At 37.3% G+C, this 27,019-nt stretch overlaps 5 protein-coding genes across 6 annotated transcripts in view; 4 read left to right on the forward strand and 1 right to left on the reverse strand.

Moving 5' to 3' along the window:
• Positions 1–479: 479 nt before the first annotated feature.
• Positions 480–20,900, reverse strand: Bw (brown). Of its 2 annotated transcripts, none has more exons than XM_076775486.1 (14): positions 20,820–20,900; positions 12,072–12,237; positions 11,943–11,991; positions 11,118–11,167; positions 7,369–7,502; positions 6,653–6,805; positions 5,571–5,809; positions 4,544–4,640; positions 4,197–4,445; positions 3,462–3,695; positions 1,536–1,671; positions 1,205–1,310; positions 829–929; positions 480–722 (listed from the first exon to the last, which is right to left on the reverse strand). In XM_076775486.1, the coding sequence occupies exons 2-14, from the start codon at positions 12,235–12,237 to the stop codon at positions 541–543; spliced, it is 1,896 nt and encodes a 631-aa protein (XP_076631601.1). In that variant the 5' UTR covers positions 20,820–20,900; the 3' UTR covers positions 480–540. The 2 variants fall into 2 exon arrangements, with proteins under 2 accessions (XP_076631601.1, XP_076631600.1); XM_076775485.1 differs by lacking the exon at positions 20,820–20,900 and adding an exon at positions 13,223–14,016.
• On the forward strand, positions 18,534–20,964 carry LOC143346102 (uncharacterized). The gene is made up of 3 exons (XM_076773861.1): positions 18,534–19,294; positions 20,083–20,476; positions 20,597–20,964. Exons 1-3 carry the CDS (start codon positions 19,010–19,012, stop codon positions 20,962–20,964), a joined length of 1,047 nt encoding a protein of 348 aa, XP_076629976.1. The 5' UTR covers positions 18,534–19,009.
• A 55-nt stretch (positions 20,965–21,019) lies between these two features.
• LOC143346893 (uncharacterized) lies at positions 21,020–22,271 on the forward strand. Its single transcript, XM_076775523.1, has 3 exons — positions 21,020–21,174; positions 21,667–21,799; positions 21,866–22,271. Exons 1-3 carry the CDS (start codon positions 21,068–21,070, stop codon positions 21,995–21,997), a joined length of 372 nt encoding a protein of 123 aa, XP_076631638.1. The 5' UTR covers positions 21,020–21,067; the 3' UTR covers positions 21,998–22,271.
• A 50-nt stretch (positions 22,272–22,321) lies between these two features.
• On the forward strand, positions 22,322–23,005 carry LOC143346895 (uncharacterized). Its single transcript, XM_076775525.1, has 3 exons — positions 22,322–22,441; positions 22,540–22,633; positions 22,703–23,005. The coding sequence occupies exons 1-3, from the start codon at positions 22,398–22,400 to the stop codon at positions 22,874–22,876; spliced, it is 312 nt and encodes a 103-aa protein (XP_076631640.1). The 5' UTR covers positions 22,322–22,397; the 3' UTR covers positions 22,877–23,005.
• A 1,082-nt stretch (positions 23,006–24,087) lies between these two features.
• The window catches only part of Sdc (Syndecan), a 256,509-nt gene continuing 253,577 nt past the window's right edge, over positions 24,088–27,019 (forward strand). The window contains exon 1 of the mRNA XM_076775518.1: positions 24,088–24,332. Coding sequence (XP_076631633.1) covers positions 24,261–24,332 — 72 coding nt within the window. The 5' untranslated portion in view covers positions 24,088–24,260. The remainder of the gene's footprint in view (positions 24,333–27,019) is intronic.

Raw genomic sequence — 27,019 nt, forward strand, 5'->3', positions numbered from 1 at the left:
CGTCTCCGATTTTCGCTTAAACATCCGCCAAACTCGACGGCAACAATCGGCTTCGACCACGCGGCCGACCCCGGCGACCGTCTAGACGCCAAAACTAATACAGGTGCAACAACACGCGTTTAAACCTATTAAACAGTCTTTTAGAAAAGCTTTATCTCGTTGTGTATTTCATTTATTTCCCCCCTTTGTATTTAATTATATATTATTAATCCTTTAATAGTTTCCTCAGAAGAAAAGATTCTGCATTGAAAAGGTCAATCAGAAGCATATTTTTAATCAAGTTTGTACAGTTTCGTTTTATTTCCCCCCTTTGTATTTAATTATATATTATTAATCCTTTAATAGTTTCCTCAGAAGAAAAGATTCTGCATTGAAAAGGTCAATCAGAAGCATATTTTTAATCAAGTTTGTACAGTTTCGTTTTATTTTAAACGTTTAATTTTACAATGTTTGTAATCTCCGATACTTTATTAGTGGACGTACAATAAATTTAAAACGTTTTCGAAAAATGATCTAAGAAAAAAATTTTTAATTAGAAAGCTAGTAAACTGGTTCTTTGCGACTTCTGCGACGAATCACTAAAAAACCAGCCAAATGGCTGACGGAGAATATGGCCAGAAGGCCGATTATGTCCATCGCGTAGTGATTAGGCAAATAACCGTATTTCTCCAGGACACCCAGTCCACTGGATATGCAAGGCTCTTCAGGGTCCGGGGCACAGTCTTCGAAAACACAATAATCAATATTTAAAAATAATTCTCATCGTGAGACAGGATATCTTAAATATTGTTCAATTGGAGATATTAAATTTACTAAGCAACACTGTACTTATGTGATCGATCAGCATCCATTGCGTCAAGGAAACTGCCTCCAAACCATAATAGAATTGGGATAAGTACTTTAACCACGCGATACCGGGCGCAAGGTGTCTGGAAAGTTCAACGATAATTATACTAACGCTACGAGGAGCCTTGAAATTCAATCGTTACTTAATACTACGAGTTTAACAATTTAAATAATTTCACTTACTTTTAATATACGAATAAAATTTGTTCAACGACCCGAAAGTGGTCGATGATTATTTCAGATACTCGTCATTTTCGTTTCGAATAAAATTCGAATAAAACACGGATCTGACTCGTCGAAGGGTGAACGATTCGAGTTTCGCGAGGTGTATTTAGCTTTATCTGATCAATTTGCTCACCCGAGATGCAAGTAAATCCCGCAGAACATCAGGCCAAGGAAGTCCAGTGGCACGGAAAAGAGAGAAGCCGTGTCCACGGATTTAAACGACGCCGAGAGGAATAAACCTGTTCGAAAGATTTAATCGTCGACGTGAGTACAGCGCCACGGGGCACGTTCCCATGCGAACAGATTTTTTTCAATCCCTTGTTCCGTCTTTGTAAATCAGTTCGACAAATTCTATTGCAATATTTCTTTACGAGATTTGACGCTTGTTAAAATAATTTTTTACGATAAATTCTGTCGGCATGGGAACGAAAAATCGTGGAACTGTTGTTCATCCGGTTCCTCACCGAGCGCGGACGCAGAAATGGCGCATACCACCACTGGTAACGCGAAGTAAACGAACCCAAGAAATCCACCCTTCAGGCCGGTGATCGTAAATATGAAAACGGCGTAAAGAAACGGTTGCATTATCGCTCCGGGTATCTAGAAATTTCGTGCACACTCAGCCGTTTGTTCAACAATTTTTTCAGTTAAGAATATATTTTAGTTAACACATGTTCGTTGCTTCGATACGCATTTTTATAAGTTATATTATCGTACAATTCCATTCTATATAGTTTTTATTATTTTTTCTTTTTTTGAAATTATTATGCACTTGAGTATTTTCGTTTTATTTTTGTCTTTGTGTAATCACCATTTTTGAAGTTTGTTAAAATTTTTACTATTTGCTAATGTATTGAAGTGTTGGACTTGAACGTTTTTCAGTGTAGCTTTTTAAGTGTGATAATTGAAAAGACATTAATGTAGGGTCCTGTTGTTGAGAGATGGAAAGGGGAAGGAGAGGGATGATCGGTCGAGGAGGGTATACAGGGTGTTCAGCCAACCCTGGACAAAATTTTAATGGGAGATTCTAGAGGCCAAAGTAGGACGAAAATCAAGAATTTCAATTTCTTGATTGAAATTGAAAGTACAAATTTACACATCATCCTAGAACAATTATTTTCGGTTACAGGGGTCAATTACAATTAATTCTGATGAATAGGCATACCCCCGAAATCCTATGCACTTTCGAGAAAAAAATTCGAGAAGGTGTGAAATTTGTCGACAAAATTAAAAAATTTCAAATCGTTCTAAAAAAATTATTTCCAGTTGCAGGAGTCAATTGCTATCATTTTTAGTCAATACACCTAACCTCGAATTCCTACCCACTTTCGAGAAAAAAAATCGAGAAAGTATTGAAATATTTCGACGAAAACAAATTTTTCAAATCGTTCTAAAAAAATTATTTCCAATTGCAGGAGTCAATTGCAATCATTTTTGGTCATTACACATACCCCCGAAATCCTACGCACTTTCGAGAAGAAAAATCGAGAAAGTATTGAAATATTTCGACGAAAAAAAAATTTTTCAAATCATTCTAAAAAAATTATTTCCAATTGCAGGGGTCAATTGCAATCATTTTTGGTCAATACATATACCCCCGAAATCCTACGCACTTTCGAGAAAAAAATCGAGAAAGTATTGAAATATTTCGACGAAAAAAAATTTTTCGAATCATTCTAAAAAAATTATTTCCAATTGCAGGGGTCAATTGCAATCATTTTTGGTCAATACATATACCTCCGAAATCCTACGCACTTTCGAGAAAAAAATTCGACAAGGTGTGAAATTTGTCGACAAAATTAAAAAATTTCAAATCGTTCTAAAAAAATTATTTCCAATTGCAGGGGTCAATTGCAATCATTTTTGGTCAATACATATACCTCCGAAATCCTACGCACTTTCGAGAAAAAAATTCGACAAGGTGTGAAATTTGTCGACAAAATTAAAAAATTTCAAATCGTTCTAAAAAAATTATTTCCAATTGCAGGGGTCAATTGCAATCATTTTTGGTCGATACACATACCCCCGAAATCCTATCCACTTTCGAGAAAAAAAATCGAGAAAGTATTGAAATATTTCGACGAAAAAAAAATTTTTCAAATCGTTCTAAAAAAATTATTTCCAATTGCAGGAATCAATTGCAATCATTTTTGGTCAATACATATACCCCCGAAATCCTACGCACTTTCGAGAAAAAAATTCGAATAGGTGGCCGAACAAGTGTCGGTCAACCGCTTGTGAGAAAGACAAAATCGTGGCCCTCTGGTGGCGAGTACGGGTGACGATGGACCCCACACTAATATTTCGTCGATAATATAACCCTTTATTCTGCCCAGTCTCTGTCCTAGATTTGTTGGAAAGAAATTGATCATGATTATCGAGTATCTCACCAGAACGACAACTTTGCTGATGTAATATGGCGCTGGACCGTAAAGTCCGCCGGCGATGTCGCGCAGTAAAAGCGGCAATTCTCGTGGGAACGTGTAGAAAACGGCGTAATTGAACGTGAACACGGTCTCGACGACCACCAGGTAGAGCAGGCCCTGCATGTTTTGTATACCATCCTGATTCATCGCTCTTCCCGTCACGTCCACGTAGGGCGATGCTACTAGCAGGCCTACGAACTTTAAAATACGCGTCTGTCGATGCTCCAAGGATTTGGAGGTCGAGGGAATCTAGGGGAACTATGGGGAAATAGGACACAATCGTCCAAGGAAAATATGTTCATAGAAATTCGGATGATATTAAGGGGGTATTGCTGTTTTCTGATTTTTTTTTTAAATAATAGATAGGCTGTTTTGTACTGAAATTTTTTAGATATATTTATTCATCTTATAAGCATCTACAGTATTTTTTTCGTCAATAAATATTAAGAATTGTGGGAGCTATAACTTGTAAGTTATAAGACAGCAATACCTCTTTAAGATCTCGTTGATTGTAATGGAGGGCTGGGAAATTATTCACATACAGTGTGAATTTGGATACACGTTTTTCGGAGCAATTTCTGGAGAAACATTTGGGACAGAGGGAATTTATTTTTTGTGGAATGTTTGCAATATCCTTTTAAGATACTCGAAAACTGGGAGCTTGAAAGCAGAGAGAATCGAACGTAATCGATGTCTCACCATGTACGTTACGAATCGCAACAGATGAGAGGCATAGTTCCTTTTATAATCGACGTAGGTCCTCCAGGTGAGCCACTGCACCTGCGTCAGTGCTCTGGCTTTCTTAAAATCTTTTCGCGTCGATGGCACCTCCGAGAATATCAACGGAAGATCATCGGCGTCTGAGGAGCCATTGCAAGAGGATTCGATCAGTTTCGACACTCTCTGACCGTACTTGGATCTCTCGTATTGATCGCAGATCCAGTTCACCTGCAAAGATGGCGGCGACGATGAGAATCGCTATTCTCAGCCTCCTTTCTCTGTTTCTGTTTAGATCGCGTCGATTCCGGTTAATTTATTGCCTTTACCTTCGCATAACTCTCTGCTTCCTTGTCCCTAACGATGGACAATTGAGAAACGTAAAACTCCGCGCTGTTGAAGGTCGGTGGACAACGCAGACTCAAGCTGGAAGATTTGTATTGCATTTCTTTTTTGCGAAAAGTTAATCGAACGCTTCGAAAGAGCCAATAATCCTACTGCATATACAGGGTGTTCGACCACACCTGGGAAAAATTTTAATGGGGGATTCTAAGACGAAAATCAAGAATACCAATTTGTTGATGGAGGTGTCGTTAAAAAGTTATTAAAGTTTAAAGCCCCATCTGTACTGAATTTTTTTCTCGAAAATGCGCAGGATTTCGGGGGTGTGTCTATTGACCAAAAATTATTGTAATTGACCCCCGCAACCGAAAATAATTTTTCCAGAACGATTTGAAATTTTTTTTTTTCATCGAAAAATTTTACACATTCTCGAATTTTTTTCTAAAAAGTGGCTAGGATTTTGGGGGTATGTCTATTGACCGAAAATAATTGTAATTGACCCCCACAATCGAAAATAATTTTTTTAGTATGATTTGAAACTTTTTAATTTTGTCTAAAAATTTCAATACATTCTCGATTTTTTTTCTCGAAAGTGGGTAGGATTTCGAAGGTATGTATAATGACCATAAATGATTGTAATTGATCCCCTCAACCGAAAATAATTTTTCCAGAACGATTTGAAATTTTTTAATTTAATTGTTAATAACTTTTTAAGGAAGCCTCAGTCAAGACATTGATATTCTTGATTTTCGTCTTATTTCGGCGTCTAGAATCTCCCATTAAAATTTTTCCCGTGGTTGGCCGAACACCCTGTATAAGGTAATGCTCTCTTCTCTTTTTTCGACGCCATTAAAATTCTACACGGGCAATTTCAGTAAAAGGGAATTAAGACGTAATTGGTAGAATCGAGCAGCTTATCGCGGAACCTGTTCGACCCAATTAAGAATGAAAATATTTCTGTACAAGAGTCTGAAATGTAAAAGAAGCATTCGGTATAAAAAATAATACTCGAACCTATCGAAAAAGTCCGTGGCGTCGGTGGACGAGCCCTGAAAGGCGACTCTGCCGCCAGAGAGGAGGATAACTTCGTGAAAAATGTCCAGCAAACCGGAAGCAGGCTGATGCAAAGAACAAACGACTATCCGTCCTCTGGCAGCCACTTCTCTGAGCGTTCTGACTACCGTCATGGCGCCATAGCTGTCCAACCCTGTGGTTGGCTCGTCGCAAAAGAGTATACTCGGCTCGGTGAGGAGCTAGAAAAATTCTCTACCCTATGTGTATCTTGTATTAAGAAAATTGCGAGCAGAGAACTCGTGTAAAATGATCTATACCACAGTTAAAATAAGTTTCACCATACAGGGTGTACGGCCACTCCTGACAAAAATTTAACGGGAGATTCTAGAGACCAAAATAAGACGAAAATCAAGAATAGTAATTTGTTAATTGAGGCTTCGTTAAAAAGTTATTAACGTTTGAAGTTCCGTTTGTAGAACGGCGTGCGCGCAGCTATTCTACAGGCGTAACTTTAAACGTTAATAACTCTTTAACGAAGCCTCTATCGACAAATTGATATTCTTGATTTTCGTTTTATTTTGCCCCCTAGAATCTCCCATTAAAATTTTATCCCGATTCTTGCAAACGAGCCATTTTTTAGTCGATCGTCCGCGCTCTGCAAAATTACCGATTCATAGGAAATCACTGTTCGAACAGAATTATCGATGCGGGAGAATATTGTACAAACAATCAACGTCCAGTGTCGAAGAATGATTAATGGAAAAGTAATGATCGATCGATAATGTCGCGTATCGATTTCCTGAACTTAAGACCGCGATGAAAATCAAAGGCTCGTCATTAATCTTTCGCTATCGTTTGCTGTGTCGTAAAAGAAGCGATGGAAGATTTGCATATACAAATTAACGTTGACATGCTATTATTAATAATATCTGGAGTCATCTAGGTGTGAATGAAATTTTGTTTTACCGTCTACGAGATAAATTAGGTTTGAAACAATCTTCTTTGCAAAGTGATACGATAAAGATTAATAAAAACAACGTTAACTGCGAGTTTGTCTTGCGTTTGGATGAATCATTGCTTACTTGGACGGCCAACGTGACCCTTTTCCTCTCGCCGCCCGACAAAGCTGAGAGTTTCGAGTTCTCGCATGTCCCCAGGCCGAGTTCCGCCAGCAGAGCCATTATGCGTTGCTTTCGAACGTTGGCCCGGAGCCTCCTGTCCATTTTCATGCACGCCTTAATCAACGGAAACAATTGTACAATTCTAACGGCTTCGAAATCCAATAATTCTGAAACGTTAACCGGATTGACTCAACGTGTTCCTATCGAAACATCAAATTGCAGTTGCAACTTCGAGAGACTCGCGTTGACGTTCGCGAAAAATTGACCACCCTGTACACCGCTAATAACGCGTAACAACTCGAATAAATAACTCCCAATTTCCCAGTAGAACGTTTGGTATATTAATTTTAGAAACATTTACTTCCCCGGACTGTTTGGTAATCGTAATCACCGATAACTGGTTCGTTTACAGGATAATTGTAATCGTCGATCGTAAAGCAGATTACAATTTGCACGACGGTGCGAGCTAACAGCCGATCGACGCGGTATTATCGAATAAATTATTCCGGCCAATGTACCGTGAAACGTACCAATAACCGTCTAAACGTTTCGCAGGTATCGATCCCGCGATCGATCGCGACTCGATCGTGGCCAATTAGGCGCAAACGAGGTGCAAAATGTTTCAAAGCGGCACGGTCGACGCGACAGGTGAACTGCGACCTTCTAATTGGACCAACCATGAACTCCATGTGCTCCTGGACCGTCAGCGACTCGACTGCCAGATCCGTTTGAGGGACGAATCCGGATATCCTTATCATTTGACCAGTGTCTATCGGCTTTCCGTTTAACAAGATCTCGCCCGTGGCTCTACCTATCGATCAAAAATCATTTCTCACAGGTTCGATCTGTTAAACATCCTTTTCCTTAAACGCGGCCATCTTGAAGTTTCTTATTCAAGCAGAGTTAATTCGGGATGTCCTTAATTTTGAGACTGGTAAAGTTTTGATTTTTATTTAAAAATACAGGGTGCTCGACAATATAGGGAAAAATTTTAATGGGAGATTCTAGGGACCAAAATAAGACGAAAATCAAGAATACCAATTTGTCGATGGACGCTTCGTTAAAAAGTTATTGACGTTTAAAGTTACGATCGTAGAACGGGAATCTGTAAACAGCTGCGTTTTACGGGCGTAACTTTAAACGTTAATAACTTTATAACGAAGCCTCCATCAACAAATTGGTATTCTTGATTTTCGTCTTATTTTGGTCCCTAGAATCTACTACTAAAATTTTTCCTGAGGTAGCTTCACACCCTATACAGGATAATTCGGTACCCCTGGGAAAAATTTTAATGGGAGATTCTAGAGGCCAAAACAAGACGAAAATCAAGAATACCAATTTGTTGATGGAGGCTTCGATAAAAAGTTATTAACAATTAAATTAAAAAATTTCAAATCGTCACATACCTTCGAAATCCTATCCACTTTCGAGAAAAAAAATCGAGGTGTGAAATTTTTCGACGAAAAAAAAATTTTTCAAATCGTTCTAAAAAAATTATTTTCTGTTGCGGGGCTCAATTACAATAATTTTTAGTCATTACACATACCACCGAAATCCTACGCAGTTTCGAGAAAAAAATTCGAGTAGGTACTGAAATTTTTAGACGAAATTAAAAAATTTCAAATCATATTAAAAAAATTATATTTAGTTACAGGGGTCAATTACTATCATTTTTGGTCATTAGACATATCTTCGAAATCCTACGCAGTTTTGAGAAAAAAATTCAGTACTGGCGGAACTTTAAACGTTAATAACTTCTTAACGAAGCCTCCATCAACAAATTGGTATTCTTGATTTTCGTCTTATTTTGGTCCCTAGAATCTACTACTAAAATTTTTCCTGAGGTAGCTTCACACCCTATACAGGATAATTCGGTACCCCTGGGAAAAATTTTAATGGGAGATTCTAGAGGCCAAAACAAGACGAAAATCAAGAATACCAATTTGTTGATGGACGCTTCGATAAAAAGTTATTAACAATTAAATTAAAAAATTTCAAATCGTCACATACCTTCGAAATCCTATCCACTTTCGAGAAAAAAAATCGAGGTGTGAAATTTTTCGACGAAAAAAAAATTTTTCAAATCGTTCTAAAAAAATTATTTTCTGTTGCGGGGCTCAATTACAATAATTTTTGGTCATTAAACATACCACCGAAATCCTACGCAGTTTCGAGAAAAAAATTCGAGTAGCTACTGAAATTTTTAGACGAAATTAAAAAATTTCAAATCACATTAAAAAAATTATATTTAGTTACAGGGGTCAATTACTATCATTTTTTGTCATTAGACATATCTTCGAAATCCTACGCAGTTTCGAGAAAAAAATTCAGTACTGGCGGAACTTTAAACGTTAATAACTTCTTAACGAAGCCACCATCAACAAATTGGTATTCTTGATTTTCGTCTTATTTTGGTCCGTAGAATCTACTACTAAAATTTTTCCTGAGGTAGCTTCACACCCTATACAGGATAATTCGGTACCCCTGGGAAAAATTTTAATGGGAGATTCTAGAGGCCAAAACAAGACGAAAATCAAGAATACCAATTTGTTGATGGACGCTTCGATAAAAAGTTATTAACAATTAAATTAAAAAATTTCAAATCGTCACATACCTTCGAAATCCTATCCACTTTCGAGAAAAAAAATCGAGGTGTGAAATTTTTCGACGAAAAAAAAATTTTTCAAATCGTTCTAAAAAAATTATTTTCTGTTGCGGGGCTCAATTACAATAATTTTTGGTCATTAAACATACCACCGAAATCCTACGCAGTTTCGAGAAAAAAATTCGAGTAGCTACTGAAATTTTTAGACGAAATTAAAAAATTTCAAATCACATTAAAAAAATTATATTTAGTTACAGGGGTCAATTACTATCATTTTTTGTCATTAGACATATCTTCGAAATCCTACGCAGTTTCGAGAAAAAAATTCAGTACTGGCGGAACTTTAAACGTTAATAACTTCTTAACGAAGCCACCATCAACAAATTGGTATTCTTGATTTTCGTCTTATTTTGGTCCGTAGAATCTACTACTAAAATTTTTCCTGAGGTAGCTTCACACCCTATACAGGATAATTCGGTACCCCTGGGAAAAATTTTAATGGGAGATTCTAGAGGCCAAAACAAGACGAAAATCAAGAATACCAATTTGTTGATGGACGCTTCGATAAAAAGTTATTAACAATTGAATTAAAAAATTTCAAATCGTCACATACCTTCGAAATCCTATCCACTTTCGAGAAAAAAAATCGAGGTGTGAAATTTTTCGACGAAAAAAAAATTTTTCAAATCGTTCTAAAAAAATTATTTTCTGTTGCGGGGCTCAATTACAATAATTTTTGGTCATTACACATACCACCGAAATCCTACGCAGTTTCGAGAAAAAAATTCGAGTAGGTACTGAAATTTTTAGACGAAATTAAAAAATTTCAAATCATTAAAAAAATTATATTTAGTTACAGGGGTCAATTACTATCATTTTTTGTCATTAGACATACCCTCGAAATCCTACGCAGTTTCGAGAAAAAAATTCGAGTAGGTACTGAAATTTTTAGACGAAATTAAAAAATTTCAAATCATATTAAAAAAATTATATTTAGTTACAGGGGTCAATTACTATCATTTTTTGTCATTAGACATACCCTCGAAATCCTACGCAGTTTCGAGAAAAAAATTCGAGTAGGTACTGAAATTTTTAGACGAAATTAAAAAATTTCAAATCATATTAAAAATATTATATTTAGTTACAGGGGTCAATTACTATCATTTTTGGTCATTAGACATATCTTCGAAATCCTACGCAGTTTCGAGAAAAAAATTCGAGTAGGTACTGAAATTTTTAGACGAAATTAAAAAATTTCAAATCATATTAAAAAAATTATATTTAGTTACAGGGGTCAATTACTATCATTTTTGGTCATTAGACATACCCTCGAAATCCTACGCAGTTTCGAGAAAAAAATTCGAGTAGGTACTGAAATTTTTAGACGAAATTAAAAAATTTCAAATCATATTAAAAAAATTATATTTAGTTACAGGGGTCAATTACTATCATTTTTGGTCATTAGACATACCCTCGAAATCCTACGCAGTTTCGAGAAAAAAATTCGAGTAGGTACTGAAATTTTTAGACGAAATTAAAAAATTTCAAATCACATTAAAAAAATTATATTTAGTTACAGGGGTCAATTACTATCATTTTTGGTCATTAGACATATCTTCGAAATCCTACGCAGTTTCGAGAAAAAAATTCAGTACTGGCGGAACTTTAAACGTTAATAACTTCTTAACGAAGCCACCATCAACAAATTGGTATTCTTACTTTTCGTCTTATTTTGGTCCCTAGAACCTCTCATTAAAATTTTTCCCAGGAGTGGCTGCACACCCTATATAGCTAAGCATAAAAATAGGAATAAATATGAACCTTTGACGCGTCGGCTGATGGTCGCAAGCAAAGTAGTTTTCCCAGCGCCGCTGCAAACCGAGAACTTCTTTCAATAAAGAGGACATTATCCCCCGCTGGAAACGATTAACCCTGGAATGCTAAGCACTCGTAATTTCTACGACCTGTACCCTCCTCGAGATCTCCAATTTTGTCTTTGCTCCCGGTGCAGACTCTGATATTAAAAACATCGACAAACCGCGTCCAACGCGAGACGGGAGGTGATATTCGACGCTACCATTTTAGAAACGAATCAGAGGTTCCCAAATTTTCTCCGTTCGACGTTTTAAAAACTATTGAAAATTTTCTGTTTTTAATTTGGCGAAGGTTGGTGAGATTTGAGGTTACGAAATCAAGGATAATTGAATTGAAAATATTTTTTTGTTGTTGGAAAGAAAACAGACCATTGTGAAGGAGATCGATAACGTTGGTTGTGGTCGTAACAATCCATTTATTATTTCTGTTCGAGAGCTACACATTTTTCCTTTCTCGACGATTGATTGGAGTTTGATAGACTGGGTTTAAATATGACAGATTATACAGTACGCTCCAACGAATATGAACTTTGTTTTTAATTATTTATCTCGCAATTTACCGTGTTACAGGGATCGAATATTATATTGTAAAAATGTTTGTAGAAAGGTTCGAAGCAAACAAATTTGAAATATCTCACTGAGCACGGTTTGGGAACCACTGTTCTGTTTAATAGTTCATTCGTTCAGAAAATATAAACAAAGATAATATATAACGATAGAAATTATTTGTTAATCGTTCGACTAGAAATTTAAAGAACCCCCGTAATATTACCTTGGTCCCATGATAGCCATCAACATTCCAGAATTAACTATACCGCTGACTAAAAGTAGAACAGAATATTAACCGAACGATGTCAGATTCTTTAACTCCATCTTTCAGTTTACTTAGTTTCGAATGTACCTTCGTTGAGCAGCTGAACGAATTCGGTGTGTTGCAATCCGAAAATCGCACGAAGGCTGCCGCCATTGATTCTTTTCTGAACCGTGTACGATATGTTCTTCCACGTTAGACACAAATCTTTCGGCAAATTTTGAAGCAACGTTGGATACTCCACCCCTCCTTTCATCTAGACAAAATTTTAGAAAACGAAAACTAACGCTAAACGTTCGAGATTAAATATAAAAATTAAATTTACATTTTGGTGTGTGTACTACAAACGTTAAATCAAATAAATAATTCTCTTCGAATTTTTGTTTCCCCAATTTCTAAAAATTATTAAGAATTCCAATTTTTCAACCGAATCAACATTCGTAACCTCTCGACTATGTAAAATTTTTTAATTTAATTAAATTTCACGAACACTTGGTTTTCCTTTTTGCTACTGTTAGGACTGAGAAAATAGTGGAATCGTTTCCCGTGTACCACGAGCTTTATACGGAATCCTGCGCAAGGACTCGATCCGCGATTCTCCGGCGAGAAAATGAAAAATTAAAGAAAAATGTCGTCGAAGGTCGTGTGTTTGTCTTCGTGGCGTAAGAAGCTCCGTAATTATCCAAGAATCCTTGTTGCAGTGCTGATCAAAGCCCTTCCACCACTACTGTCTCATGCAGCGCCTGTAGGTCAGGTCGATTACATAAAGTACAGGTCCGGCTTGTACGCCGCCATATTGGACCAATGCATAATGATTCTGTTTATATAAGTCATTTCTGCAAGTCGTCGGATCGACGCATTTTTCTCAATTTCACGAAGAAAACTATCCTTCAGAAAATACCTCTAAAACGCTTTTCAAAACTAAAAAACTATTTTCAGATTCAGACCGACTGGACAAACTATGACTTTGTTGAAAGTTTCAGATTTATCATAAATCTGACTGTCAACAGAAGTGACGATTTCACAAGCACATACGGATCTAAACTACCAAAGTGGTAAAAATGTCCCATTCGTAATTTCTAATAAAAATTACATAGTCGTAGGATTACAGGAATAAAACGATTTTAATTTCTAGCAATGAAATTTGAACTGATTCCAAACAACTCGAGTCCATCGCTACCCACCACCCTAGGTACCATGCCAGACGTTCCGTTTCCACCGAGCAGTACGTTCATACTTACTCTGGCAGGATGAAAATAGATCCAGAACACCGTAAACCCACGAAATCACCGATCGACAAGTTCACACGAGACGCGCCAAGGAATACGACTGATCTATCCACGAAACATCCCACCGATCAACACGCCCCACTCCTCGCGCACTCGAGCGAGGGTGAACGAAAGATTTTTCTCTAAATTACTCTCACTAATCCACGGACAACCACGACGATTGGTAGCTACGGTCGGGCTCATCCGATCGGCACGCGATCCGCCATTACGTAACGCGCATTCGCATAATAACTTATTCGACGGACACACTCGTCAAACGTTCCATCGGTCTCGACGAAAACAACTATCCTTTTGTTTCCATGACACACGCTTCAGGCTTATCTTGGTAAGCGATACAGATCTTCTTCGATGCGAAGAATAACGGTTGGAAACGTCGCGAGCGGAGATCGCTCGGCGGTGTAAGGCTGACTAGGTTATGGTAACCGAAGGCGTGTGTTATTCACCCACAACACGACACCATCGCGAGTGGTTTTGCGGAGGAAGAGGCGATGGTGTGTCTTATATGGAACGGTGGCTCGTTGCACAACCACACAGCGGCGCGACGAACGCACTGGACGGATTACCGAGTAACGAGCAAACGGTTTAACGCATACCGATGGGGATTCGAACTGAGACTGGGACTTCGCGAAAACCGTCCCCCTTTCGACTGTCCCCTTCTACGGTCACCGATCCTATAAAACGACTGATTTATGGTTAAGAACACAGTACACACGTAGTTAGTAAATAATGATTTAATTGGGAATAAAAATGAGAAATACAAAGTGACTACACGACGAGTCCTCTCTGTCCGGCGTCTAGAACGAAACTGAAACCTGAAACCTGAAACGCGAAAAGAGGATTGACCCGTTCCAGCTCTCGACTGTTTTCTTTTCGATTACGTCATCGCTGGGGTTCCAAACATCGGAGACGCCTCACGACAGCACGACAAAAAATTCCTTTGTTATTCGTTTTGCGTAAAACACGTGGTGTAATTACGGATATAATGGTTTCTTAAATAGTAAACAGTGAAACGTCTAATCTCGGCTGAGACGAAGCCTTACTGAAGAGTAGAACTATACTTGCAACAAAGTCAACTGGTCGAACAAGGTTTAATTTGTTCATTTCTAACTACTAAAAATTAATATTTATTTATTCTTGACTTATTTTAATTGCGTATGGAAGAAGTTTGGGAGGTGAACAAAGTTTTTCCTAAAGATTTATAACAATAATATTACGACCGCATTGCTACGTGCTGATATTTTAAAAATCTACTAATTTCACACGTAGAATCATAATAATTAATTGTGGAACGCTTTCCTACTTGGATGCACGTGTTACCCTAACCGCGAATTAATTCCTAACGAGGTCTCGAAATACAGGGTGTTCGGCCAACCCTGGGAAAAATTTTAATGGAAGATTGTAGAGGCCAAAATAAGACGAAAATCAAGAATATCAATTTGTTAATGGAGGCTTCGTTAAACAGTTATTAACATTTAAAGTTCCGCCCGTTCTGAATTTTTTTCTCGAAAACCCGCAGGATTTTGGGGGTATGTCTGTTCACCAAAAATGATTGTAATGGACCCCCACAACCGAAAATAATTTTTTCAAAACGATTTGAAATTTTTTTTTTCGTCGAAAAATTTCAGTACTTTCTCGATTTTTTTTCTCGAAAGTGCGTAGGATTTCGGGGGTATGTGTATTGACCAAAAATGATTGCAATTGACCTCTGCAATTGGAAATGATTTTTTTAGAATGATTTGAAAAATTTTTTTTTCGTCGAAAAATTTCAGTACTTTCTCGATTTTTTTTCTCGAAAGTGCGTAGGATTTCGGGGGTATGTGTATTGACCAAAAATGATTGCAATTGATTCCTGCAACTGGAAGTAATTTTTTTAGAACGATTTGAAATTTTTTAATTTTGTCGACAAATTTCACACCTTCTCGAATTTTTTTCTCGAAAGTGCGTAGGATTTCGGGGGTATATGTATTGACCAAAAATGATTGCAATTGACCCCTGCAATTGGAAATAATTTTTTTAGAATGATTTGTAATTTTTTAATTTCGTCTAAAATTTTCAGTATCTACTCGAATTTTTTTCTCGAAAATGCGTAGGATTTTGGAGGTATGTGTAATGACCAAAAATGATTGTAATTGACCCTCGAATCTAAATATAATTTTTCTAGAGCGATTTGAAATTATTTTTTTTCGTCGAAAAAGACACCTAATTAGATTTTCAGTAAAGAATTTTTTTCTCGAAAATGCGTAGGATTTTGGGGGTATGTTTAATAACCAAAAATTATTGTAATTGATCCCTGAATCCAAATATAATTTTTCCAGAACGATTTGAAATTTTTTACTTTTGTCGAAAAATTTGTCCACCTACTCGAATTTTTTTCTCGAAAATACGTAGGAATTCGTGGGTGTGTCTATTCACAAAAAATGATTGTAATTGACCCCCGTAACCGAAAATAATTTTTCCAGAACGATTTGAAATTTTTGAATTTAATTGTTAATAACTTTTTAACAAAGCCTCAGTCAAGAAATTTATATTCTTGATTTTTATTTATATCAAAATTTTGCCCAGGGTTGGCTGAACACCCTGTATAGGACGAAACGTCGAAATTTTGCTGTAACTTTATTTGCTTGACAATTTACATACAAAGAACAATTTATCATTATTTATTACAAGTCTAATTAATTTCCATTCGGAACAATCGCTGCGTCCTATAAATTAGAGGAACGTTACGGCGCGTTAGCAATAACTCAAAAGCTACGTATCTGAAAAATAATTAATGTACGCGATTTTATAGTTAACGAAAGCGAACACGGGCTTTATTTATTTATCCGCGCAGAACAAACGCGTCGGAATTTATTTATCTACATGCAAAATAGGAAACACGCCGAGATATGAAAAACATTCATCGCGGACTCGTTTAACTTCAATTCCACAACGAAATATTGATTTTCCATTGCGTACGTTTAACGAACAGTCCCACGGAGTTTAAAATATTAAATGATGTACGACCAACGGAACGTTAAAAAAAACACGATTCACCGTGGTTGAACGTAATAAACTAACGCTTTGTAATTCGAGATATTGTTACGTTGAAAATTAATTTAAAAATGAAACGAGCGTACGGGCGCCTTTGTGATTGTAAAATATACGAAATAAAACACGCGAGACTGGTTTAAAAGTATATTTTGCTTTATATTTGTTACGACGTCTGTTTGGATTACGGAAAAAGAGTTGCACTACCTGCGAGTCGCGTTTCGACGGGTAACTTGGTCGTTGAACTTTCTTTTCCCGCGCAAAATAAATTCTCTGTGCGCGAGGAACGTGCGCCGGAAGACCGTCGGGGATTAAGCCGGAAGATCAATGATCGAGGAACGTCCACGCAACGCGTAGGGTGAAAGGGGTAAAGAGAGTAGGGTGACGGGGGGGTGTCGGGCAGAGAAGGGATAAAATCGTAGACGCGGGGGAGGGGAGCGGGAGCAATTGCAATAAAACGACCGAAATATTGGAATCGGCGCAATATGATTCTACGACGGATCGCGGAATGAAACGAAACAATGTTTGCGTTGCGCGGAACGTTGGACCGTCCCTCTCTCTTTCGCGCCCTTTCTCACCCTCCCACCTTCCTGTCTGTCTCCCTCCCTCGTGCCGCTTCTCTCACCCCGGCTGGGAATCGAGGATTTGTTAATATCGAGCGCCTAGCTAGTACCGTGCCAAAATGGCCGACGTTTAGTCGTTCCTTAGTTCGGGTTTAACTGAACGACGCGACGCTGGGCGATCGCGACGCGTACGAACCACCAAAGGTCCCACGAAACTTACAGTCCGCGGCTTCCAAAGACGTTCGAACCGATTCACCGCGTCCACGAATACTAGCACGCAGGGGATTTAGAAAATAAATCGTTTGGGACAAGTGAAGTAAGAATTATTAAGACACTCGTGGTCCAAATGGACCAAATATTCGGGAATAACGCGTATATACATATTTTCCACGAATACTTACGGTGATGTTTCTCAACGGAGTATTAATATTTTGGACGATTTTTTAAATAAGAAATTATTATGTAATTGCAGGGAATGGAACTTTTTAATTTTTGGGATATGATATACAGGGTGTTCGGCCACCCTTGGGAAAAATTTTAATGGGAGATTCTAGAGGCCAAAATAAGACGAAAATCAAGAATACCAATTTGTTGATGGAGGCTTCGTTAAAAAGTTATTAACAATTAAATTAAAAAATTTCAAATCATACTAAAAAAATTATATTTAGTTACAGGGGTTAATTGCAATCATTTTTGGTCATTACATATACCTCCGAAATTCTACCCACTTTCAAGAAAAAAATTCGAGAAGATGTGAAATTTTTCGACGAAATTAAAAAATTTCAAATCATACTAAAAAAATTATATTTAGTTACAGGGGTCAATTACAAGCATTTTTGGTCATTACACAAACCCCCGAAATCCTACGCACTTTCGAGAAAAAAATTCCTTACCGAAAATCTAATTAGGTGCCTAAACTTTTCGACGAAAAAAAAAAAATTTCAAATCATACTAAAAAAATTATATTTAGTTACAGGGGTTAATTACAATCATTTTTGGTCATTACACATACAATCGAAATCCTACCCACTTTCGAGAAAAAAATTCGAGTAGATACTGAAATTTTTAGACGAAATTAAAAAATTTCAAATCATACTAAAAAAATTATATTTAGTTACAGGGGTCAATTACAAGCATTTTTGGTCATTACACAAACCCCCGAAATCCTACGCACTTTCGAGAAAAAAATTCCTTACCGAAAATCTAATTAGGTGCCTAAACTTTTCGACGAAAAAAAAAAAATTTCAAATCATACTAAAAAAATTATATTTAGTTACAGGGGTTCATTACAATAATTTTTGGTCATTACACATACCTCCGAAATTCTACGCACTTTCGAGAAAAAAATTCGAGTAGATACTGAAATTTTTAGACGAAATTAAAAAATTTCAAATCATACTAAAAAAATTATATTTAGTTACAGGAGTCAATTGCAATCATTTTTGGTCATTACACATACCTCCGAAATTCTACTCATTTTCTAGAAAAAAATTCGAGAAGATGTGAAATTTTTCGACGGAAAAAAAATTTTTCAAATCGTTCTGAAATAAATATTGTTAGCTGTGGGGGTCAATTACAATCATTTTTGGTGAATCGACATACCCCCGAAATCTTGCTCATTTTCGAGAAAAAAATTCAGAACCGTCGGAACTTTAAACGTTAATAACTTTTTAACGAAGCCTCCATCAACAAATTGGTATTCTTGATTTTCGTCCTATTTTGGCTTCTGGAATCCCCCATTAAAATTTTTCCCAGGTTTGACCCTGTATAAAAATTCTGAAGTCACCGATGGTGGTAAATCTTCGATCTATAGAAAATTACGAGATTATAAAGTATACAGGAACAAAGGACGTAAGATAGAAAGAAATGAAGGTACCTATCGATTCTCGAATAACGACCGTAACTGACGCGTGCTTTTCGATCACGTTGTATGCGCGCGTCGACGCCGGTTAGACAGTTGACTGTTTTAAACCAGCGGTTAAACAAGTAAACGTGTGTAAACATCGCCTAATCGACGCGAGGCGACGGTACGAGCGTCCTGCAGACGCGATAATTGGACGAAAGCAGGGAAAGTGTACGCGGGGGAATTTCCCGGTCGTTCGTGGAGATCTTGCGGTTTCGAGGGGAAAGGTGGTGAAAGGTTTGAACGATGTCGAGCGCGACGACGGTGCTGCTGAAGAAGAGAGAGCGCACGCAGAACTGGGTACCCGAGGAGAAGAACGCTTTGTTCTCGTTGATCAAGGCGCACGTGGCTGCGATCGAGAACAAAAAGATCGATGCCACTGCCTCGGCGATGAAGACCCTAGCGTGGCAGCAGATCCACTGCGCGTTTCGCGGACGATTCTCCACCGACAGGGACATCACTAGGATGAGGGAGCAATGGAGGAGGATGAAGGCCCAGGCGAGGATGGAAATGTACACTTTCGCGGAGAAGGTGACTGGGTGTCGTTCTATACCAATTTAAATAATTCTATTCGACATCAAATAACAAAACACTCATCTAATACGAAAGATGAACGTAAATAAATTGGTATAGAATATGTATTAATTTCGAAAAAATCGTGTAATGTATTCTTAAGTATAACAAGACTTGAGAAGAAAAAAGATTTCCAATATTGGCCAGGTTTTTGTCCGAGGAAAGAAAAAGCCACCTTGGGGGATGCTCCATAACACGATATACTCGTATCGAGTTCCAATAGCGGTGGAACTCGATACAAAAGTTAGAGAACAGTTTTAGTTCGAAGGGTAGTTCAAGTGGAGTTTGAGTAAACCGAAGTTTACTCTGTTTTCCTTGCTGATTTACACTGTTTTGTGAACACGCCTTTATGAACGTGTTTACTCGGAACAAATGACGCGCGAATGATTAACGAAGTGGAAAATTTGAATATTTAAATATATTAAATAATTAATATAAAATTTAATTTCGAACAAACGTATACCGATACATAAAATCACGTAAATATCTAAATACGCCGAGTATCCAAATAACTATAACGTTTCTTGCCATTATTAAAAACCGATGGTAACAAAATATACTCCACTGGACTGCGGATTTTATGCAATCAGTGGTCTATGCAAATATGAAGAACGTATTTATTCGGGATATACGTGCCCATGTAAAATTAAATATTTACATTGATTTGTAACATTCATATTAGTACGACGTTTAATCGAAAAATATTTAGAAATTGTATTTAAATTTAACTCGAGATCGTGTGTTAGGTGAAAAGCCTGGGCCCCGAGGAGGCAGCCAAGTGTCGACCGTCGAACCTCTCGATCGAGGTATGGCGGTTGATGGAGAAGGCGAAGAAGCACGACGGAGATGGCGACCGTTCGGACGAGAACAGCCAGGAAGGTAGCGAGAGCTCCACGAGCCTGCAGGCAATACTGGACAAGCTGACGACGTCCACGCCGGAAGTGCCAGTCAACGAAATTAAAGTCGAGCCGGACAGCGACGACTACAACACGGAGGAGGAAGCCAGCCAGGGCGAAATTTTCAGGAAGAGATCCGACCAATTGGAAAGTAAACGACCACGGATTTCCGAAGATGAACCGATGGACCTCGCCGAGCAAAAGGCACGATCCGTGCACACCACGGGTCGCCATCTTGATAATGGTACTCTTTTAAGTTCCTAAAAGAGTTTATTCTATACCCTTAATTTGTCTCACTTACAATTACTCGAACGAGCGTGGATTATCGAAAGATTAATCTAAACATAATTGGATCTGTTAGCAGAGGAGAACATATCCGCTTCGAGGAACAGAAACGATCGGATCGACGATTACGAAGAGACCGCTCGAAGGGCAACGTGGATGCTGGAGGTGGCTCAACGGGAGCACGATCTGAAGCTGAAAATGTTGAATATCGATCTAGAGCGCGCCGAATTGCAGAAACAGACCGCCATCAACGAACTGAAAACCTCTGAGATCAAGAGGCAGATGATAGAAAACCAAGCTACCGAGTATTACAGGTTGGTTTACATCTGCGAGATGCAAACGCTTATTTTTAAGCACCCGCTGTTTCCACCGAGTTCGCTCGATAGTCTTCAATTTGTCTCGCACGTTTTTCTCGATTATTGCATCGAATTTGCGTATTCGCGATAAAAATGAAATTAATATTGCCGCCAAGAGAGCGCCGGCACGGTTATTGCACGAAACTCGTGCTGGAAAGAGAGATGCGTCACCCCTCTACTACTTATAGTATCGTATGGTTTCCATTTGGAATCTTCGGTACTTGCTGCACTTTGAAATTTCTCCGTCAAGAACGATGCAACGAGTTATTGTTACATTTTCACGGAATATGGCTTCGTTAAGGTATTAATATTCTTAGTTTTTTCTTTCACTGCACGAAATTGTTGTATCCACGACGTTTGATCCAACCCCGGCTTTTTCCACACCTTGCCCCACGTAACTTTGCAACTACGTATATCGAATTTTGAGTTTTCTCTTCTAATATTGTAGTATGAGATAAATAATTCTTGTTTCGTTCGAATCGATTCGACGAATTTTAATATATCTGAGACTTATAATCGAATTAATATGTGCACTTAAATTATGTAACACCCATGTAACACAAGATTATCAAAAAGTATTGATGTATTAATACTGTTTCGAATTTCTGATTAATTCTAATGTTGATGCTTGAAGCTTTGAACAACTTGCATTAAGTTGGTCAACTATTCGATGCATCGACGATATAAATGGCCACTGAGAGTATTTTTAACTCCTACTAGTGCGCCACAGCTTTTTTTTGGCAGTGTAAAACATTAGAACATGTTAATTTAAAGAAACATCTGCTTCTTTCAGCCAAGTAAGAATGTCTGGTGAACGTGGATCGGGTGTTGGCAAGGGTGGTGGAGGTGGTGGTAGTATTCGCGAAGCTGGTGGATCCTTTGGTAAAATGGAAGCTGCCCATGAAGATCAATATTTTTATAATCAGGTCAGTAGCATTAATTTGCTGCTGTACTTATATGCTGATTTATGTATAATGGTTTTTTGTTTTTAGCAAAAGGAACAACTTCAGAAGCTGAAAGAAGATCTACACGATGAGATCTCCTTCCATGAGGAACAGATCAAGCGTCACCAAGAAGCTATAAACCGTCACAAATCAAGAATCACAGATATGAGTGGAAAATGAACTGATTCTTGCTGGTCCGATATTCTTAATTTTTCAAGAAGTGTGAAGTTGCTCTTTATAACTATATAATATTACGCATTGCAGATAGTAAAGATGGTAGAATCATCGTGTCTGTATTCCTTTTTCTTTCTTTTGTTACGATATGTTACATAATAGAATAAAATACATTGATTTTTAATACGTATTAAAGGGAAAACAGCTTTCATTCGTTTGTACTTATTAATACCAAAACTAGTTTATACGTCTCGAACGTGAAATAAAAGGTGGAAATCGATTATTTTGATTTTTTTTTGCCGATAATGTCCGCATTCGACTGTTTTTATGTTCCTGACAGAAAGACAAAATTTCTGTCTAATTCAACTTGTACTTTTTTTTGAAAAATTAATGCTCTTTCCACATAATGTTTCGATATATTCTACGAACTTTATCGTACGAAACTAGTAGGTAAGTATGATACTTCGAAAGTTTAGTTGTGATCACGAAAATTTCTTTTTATGGTTATGTTAATTTTTTAAAATATATATGCCTTCGTTTGTCAACAGTTTCAAATATTTTAAAAGAAAAAGTAGTGATTCCAATAATAACAAGACGACAAACGATAATATTGCTTTCGAAGCCGAATATTATTATAAACAGGTAATATTTTTTATAAATAGTGTATCTAATGATACTCATGATAAAAAATTTTATCAATGTACTTATTAGGACAAAGAATTACTAGAAATGGTGAAGCAAAAAATGCAAGACGAGGTGAAATGCATGCAAGATGAAGTTACGACGATGCGCAACAAAATTGAGGAATACAATCGCAACATAAATGAAAATCTTCGATTTTTGAAAGGTCTCGACAAAGATTTATCGGCCAGCGATAAAAAGTGACATCACTATTGTGCACAGTTATAATGTATACGTTATTTTTCCAATATATGTTTGATAGATATTTTTTTTCTTTTTGTGAAATAATTTTGTAGTCGAATGTCAATGATGCTTGTTAATATTAAAATTACATATTCTAGAATCATAAAGGTTACAAAATATGCAAATAAAGAAAATAACTTGCCTTTCTAAGATAGAGCAATTGTGCAATGGACTTAATATTTAGCACTTACCATTACGTTGTCCTCCAATTCCTCGTTGCATCTGTTGATCATTTTCCAAATCTTTGTCCACTTCCTTTAGGATCCACACTTTCTAGAAAAAAATTCTATATTATTTCTTATAATATTAACAACAACCTTTATTAGATCTTCAGAGAAACATTTTGATACTTATTACGTGACTTGAAGCAAGCCAAAGTAAGTTTTATCCAATATTTTCCACATAAATTAATATCAGAAACCCTGTTACTAAATATCATAACTGAACTGGAAGTTTTTTAAGTTTCTATAGTATTACTTTTTCTAAAAAGCTATATAAATCTGATTGTAAGTACTGTAATTCAAATATTATTACCTATATATGACACTTGAAGGTCAAATAAGCATATATGATTAATGAAAGTAAAAGTAAATCAATCTTGAATTTCCTAATATTCGTGAACAAATTTTTGGCGCCATTTTGCTTAATGTATATTGGTCTTGCAATCGACGTATTAAACAGTAATTTCGAAAATAAACTTTGAATACATAAAAACCGAATTCCCCTTTGATTAGCCTTACTTACAGCATGCATTTTGGGTTAATATTAACATGGAACTTTTCAAAGTGTAAAAGTAAATTTACGTACCCGAGCAATCGTACGATTACCAAAGCATCTTCGAACACAGCACAGACGTATCGAAACCGTCGAAAATTTCACGCAACGAACTATTTCGTCGGACCAATAACCACTTTTAACCGTATTTCTGGCGCAATAAATTAATCTTAATCGTCGAACGCGTCGCATTTCAAGACTTTTACGCGCGAACGTGTCTCCGAACGCGGGAAAACCCGCGAAAAAACGACCCATTGAAATCGATTTAAATTTCTCGCGCAGCGTCGTGAGATTGCTGGGAACGGTTGGCGTCGGGCGCCGCCAGTTCGCGCGTTCGGCGATTCCAAAATGGCGGCAGCCGAGCGACGAAAGCGGCCGATCGTCGCGCCCTCAGTGTCTCGCGGTTCATCGATCAGTGTGGTGTGTGTCGCGTTGTTGCTCCGGTGGATTTTTTTGGTGGTTTGTTCCTGCCTGGGACGTACGCGTACTTTTTTCATTTGGGTTTCCCGGAGTCGACGCGGTGATCGAACCAGGGGGCTCTTGAACGGGCCCAACGGAAACCGGAGGAAAGATGCAACCGAGGATATACTGGATTCTGATCAGCACGGCCGTCATTCTCGCGGGATGCAACGCCGCTACCGAGGTGAGCACAACACGATTGCTCTCGTAGCCTTTCCTTCTGTGCCTTGTGTCACCGATTCTGGCGATCGTTCGATCGCCGTTACCGTTCGTTCCCGACGTCTCGCGATTAATCGGAGCGCGATCCTGTCCGCTCGTCGAACCGCGCGTTCGATGAAATTTCAAACGGACCAACGGATCGTCCGTTGTTCCCGATGCAATTTTCGAAACGTTCTCCTCGCGGTATTCGCGTGCGGAAGTTTGCTCGCGCGATCGCGTCGCATTCTCGCACGTATCCCGACTTCGGAGCGCGTTCGAATCCCAAACAAGTCCGCGCGAGACGCGATCTGCTCCCGTTGTTTACGCTCCGTTGCGATTTGCGTGAATTTGTTTACTCGATCTCGTGCAGCGCTCGTCGCGAGGCACGTTTGCACGACAATGCAGGGACGATACAGCGTTAATTATCGGTTCCGTACGCGTTCTCGGTAGGTCCGAATATATTCGCACTTGTAGATCGCATTTCCAATGCTTGAATTACGAATGTGGTGGCAATTATTAGCTGTTTCATAACAATTCTATGTGGTGCATTGTGTTTATATTGCTGTAATTTGTTTTGCCATTAACCGTATTATTATTCATTGCGGGGAATGATTTGTAAAACAACTTAACGTAGTAATTATGTCCGATTTCTATTATTATAAGACACAGCGTGTTTTGCAAGTGCTGTGTACTCGGAGTAATGGACTCTGGATTTTTCTCATTCGTGTTGCATTCTTAATTCAATTCATTTTTTCTATTAAAAAATTATAATAGGAATAGAAAGTAACAAAGGAAGGTTGTTTAATAACGCGACACTTTAAAGCAATATAGGCGCAATATATCGTGCTATTTGTTAGAGTAAATTGCTACAATACAACTTTATTAAACAGCCGTCATATTCATAATACAGCTATTGGAAATACGTTGACAGTGAGCAGGAAACCATAAAAACTTTTTTCGTTATATTGTTTTATTTCGAGTCGCAGGCTGGACGACGAATTGATTTACAAAAAAATCTGGCAGTGGAATATCAGAGAATTATTGGAGGGTTAAATTCGACATTTTCAGTTTTTTTATTATCGCCCTTGATGAGCAAGGTTCTGCATTGTCGCTTAACGACATTTGTTCCCATTCATTCGTTAATGCAAATTGCTTTTCTGCAAAATTTAAACGCGTTTGTTCTAACTTTTATGCAATATATTTCTGCAGCCATCGTCATTCCTGTTTTTAAGAGACCATATGACCACCGAACAGTGACCGTTATCTTTTTGGTCGAAGCGACGGTTTTAGCGTGTGTTTTGTCCGTTCTTGTCTACCCAGCCATTGTCCTCAGTGTTTTCGATCGTCGTATAAAATCCATTTTTCACCCCCGTTGACGGTTTATTTAAAAAACGAATTCTTTTTGTTCCCTCGGAGTAACAACGTAGCTACTTCTGTGTTTTCATGCATTATTTCTCCAATTACGATCTGCAATAAATTAACGAGGGCCCACGCGTTCTTAAAAGAAAGGGAAAGTGAAATTCAAATTTTTAAATAGGTGTTGATTTACAAATTTTAAATTTAATACAGTTTTCTTCGGTCTTGTTCGTTATCGTTGTTCGTTAGTAATATGACTGTAATAATGTAATACGAGACACTCAAATTAATTTTTTTTTTTATAATTATACAGGGTGTTCAGCCACCCTAGGGAAAAATTTTAATGAGGGATTCTAGAGGCTAAAATAAGACGAAAATCAAGAATACCAATTTGTCGATGGAGGCTTCGTTAAAAAGTTATTAACAATAAAATTCAAAAATTTTAATCATACTAAAAAAATTATATTTAGTTACAGGGGTTCATTACAATAATTTTTGGTCATTACACATACCTCCGAAATTCTACCCACTTTCGAGAAAAAAATTCGAGTAGATACTGAAATTTTTAGGCGAAATTAAAAAATTTCAAATCATATTAAAAAAATTATATTTAGTTACAGGGGTTAATTACAATCATTTTTGGTGAACAGACATACCCCCGAAAACCTGCGCATTTTCGAGAAAAAAATTCCTTACCGAAAATCTAATTTAGTGCCTAAATTTTTCGACGAAAAAAAGAAATTTCAAATCGTTCTGGAAAAATTATTTTCGGTTGCAGGGGTTAATTACAATCATTTTTGGTGAATAGACACACCCTCGAAATTCTATTCACTTTCTAGAAAAAAATTCGAGAAGGTGTGAAATTTTTCATCGAAATTAAAATATTTCAAATCGTTCCGAAAAAAATATTGTTAGGAATGGGGGTCAATTACAATCATTTTTGGTGAACAGACATACCCTCGAAATCCTGCGCATTTTCGAGAAAAAAATTCCTTACCGAAAATCTAATTTAGTGCCTAAATTTTTCGACGAAAAAAAGAAATTTCAAATCGTTCTGGAAAAATTATTTTCGGTTGCAGGGGTTAATTACAATCATTTTTGGTGAATAGACATACCCTCGAAATTCTATTCACTTTCTAGAAAAAAATTCGAGAAGGTGTGAAATTTTTCATCGAAATTAAAATATTTCAAATCGTTCCGAAAAAAATATTGTTAGGTATGGGGGTCAATTACAATCATTTTTGGTGAACAGACATACCCCCGAAATCCTGCGCATTTTCGAGAAAAAAATTCCTTACCGAAAATCTAATTTGGTGC

This window comes from Colletes latitarsis, chromosome 10, assembly GCF_051014445.1.
Source record: "Colletes latitarsis isolate SP2378_abdomen chromosome 10, iyColLati1, whole genome shotgun sequence".
Classification (NCBI taxonomy): Eukaryota; Metazoa; Arthropoda; class Insecta; order Hymenoptera; family Colletidae; genus Colletes; species Colletes latitarsis.

Coding starts and splice junctions, on each gene's coding strand:
- LOC143346102 (XM_076773861.1), top strand. CDS start 19,010: ATGTCGAGCGCGACGACGGTGCTGCTGAAGAAGAGAGAGCGCACGCAG. Junction 19,295..20,082: donor TGTACACTTTCGCGGAGAAG/GTGACTGGGTGT, acceptor ATCGTGTGTTAG/GTGAAAAGCCTGGGCCCCGA. Junction 20,477..20,596: donor GGGTCGCCATCTTGATAATG/GTACTCTTTTAA, acceptor ATCTGTTAGCAG/AGGAGAACATATCCGCTTCG.
- LOC143346895 (XM_076775525.1), top strand. CDS start 22,398: ATGTTTCGATATATTCTACGAACTTTATCGTACGAAACTAGTAG. Junction 22,442..22,539: donor TTATCGTACGAAACTAGTAG/GTAAGTATGATA, acceptor GTTTGTCAACAG/TTTCAAATATTTTAAAAGAA. Junction 22,634..22,702: donor CCGAATATTATTATAAACAG/GTAATATTTTTT, acceptor TGTACTTATTAG/GACAAAGAATTACTAGAAAT.
- Bw (XM_076775486.1), bottom strand. CDS start 12,237: ATGAAAGGAGGGGTGGAGTATCCAACGTTGCTTCAAAATTTGCCGAAA. Junction 4,641..5,570: donor GCCACGGACTTTTTCGATAG/GTTCGAGTATTA, acceptor CAAATCTTCCAG/CTTGAGTCTGCGTTGTCCAC. Junction 1,672..3,461: donor TCAGCAAAGTTGTCGTTCTG/GTGAGATACTCG, acceptor CGAAATTTCTAG/ATACCCGGAGCGATAATGCA.
- LOC143346893 (XM_076775523.1), top strand. CDS start 21,068: ATGGTTTCCATTTGGAATCTTCGGTACTTGCTGCACTTTGAAATTTCT. Junction 21,175..21,666: donor CGGAATATGGCTTCGTTAAG/GTATTAATATTC, acceptor TGCTTCTTTCAG/CCAAGTAAGAATGTCTGGTG. Junction 21,800..21,865: donor ATCAATATTTTTATAATCAG/GTCAGTAGCATT, acceptor TTTTGTTTTTAG/CAAAAGGAACAACTTCAGAA.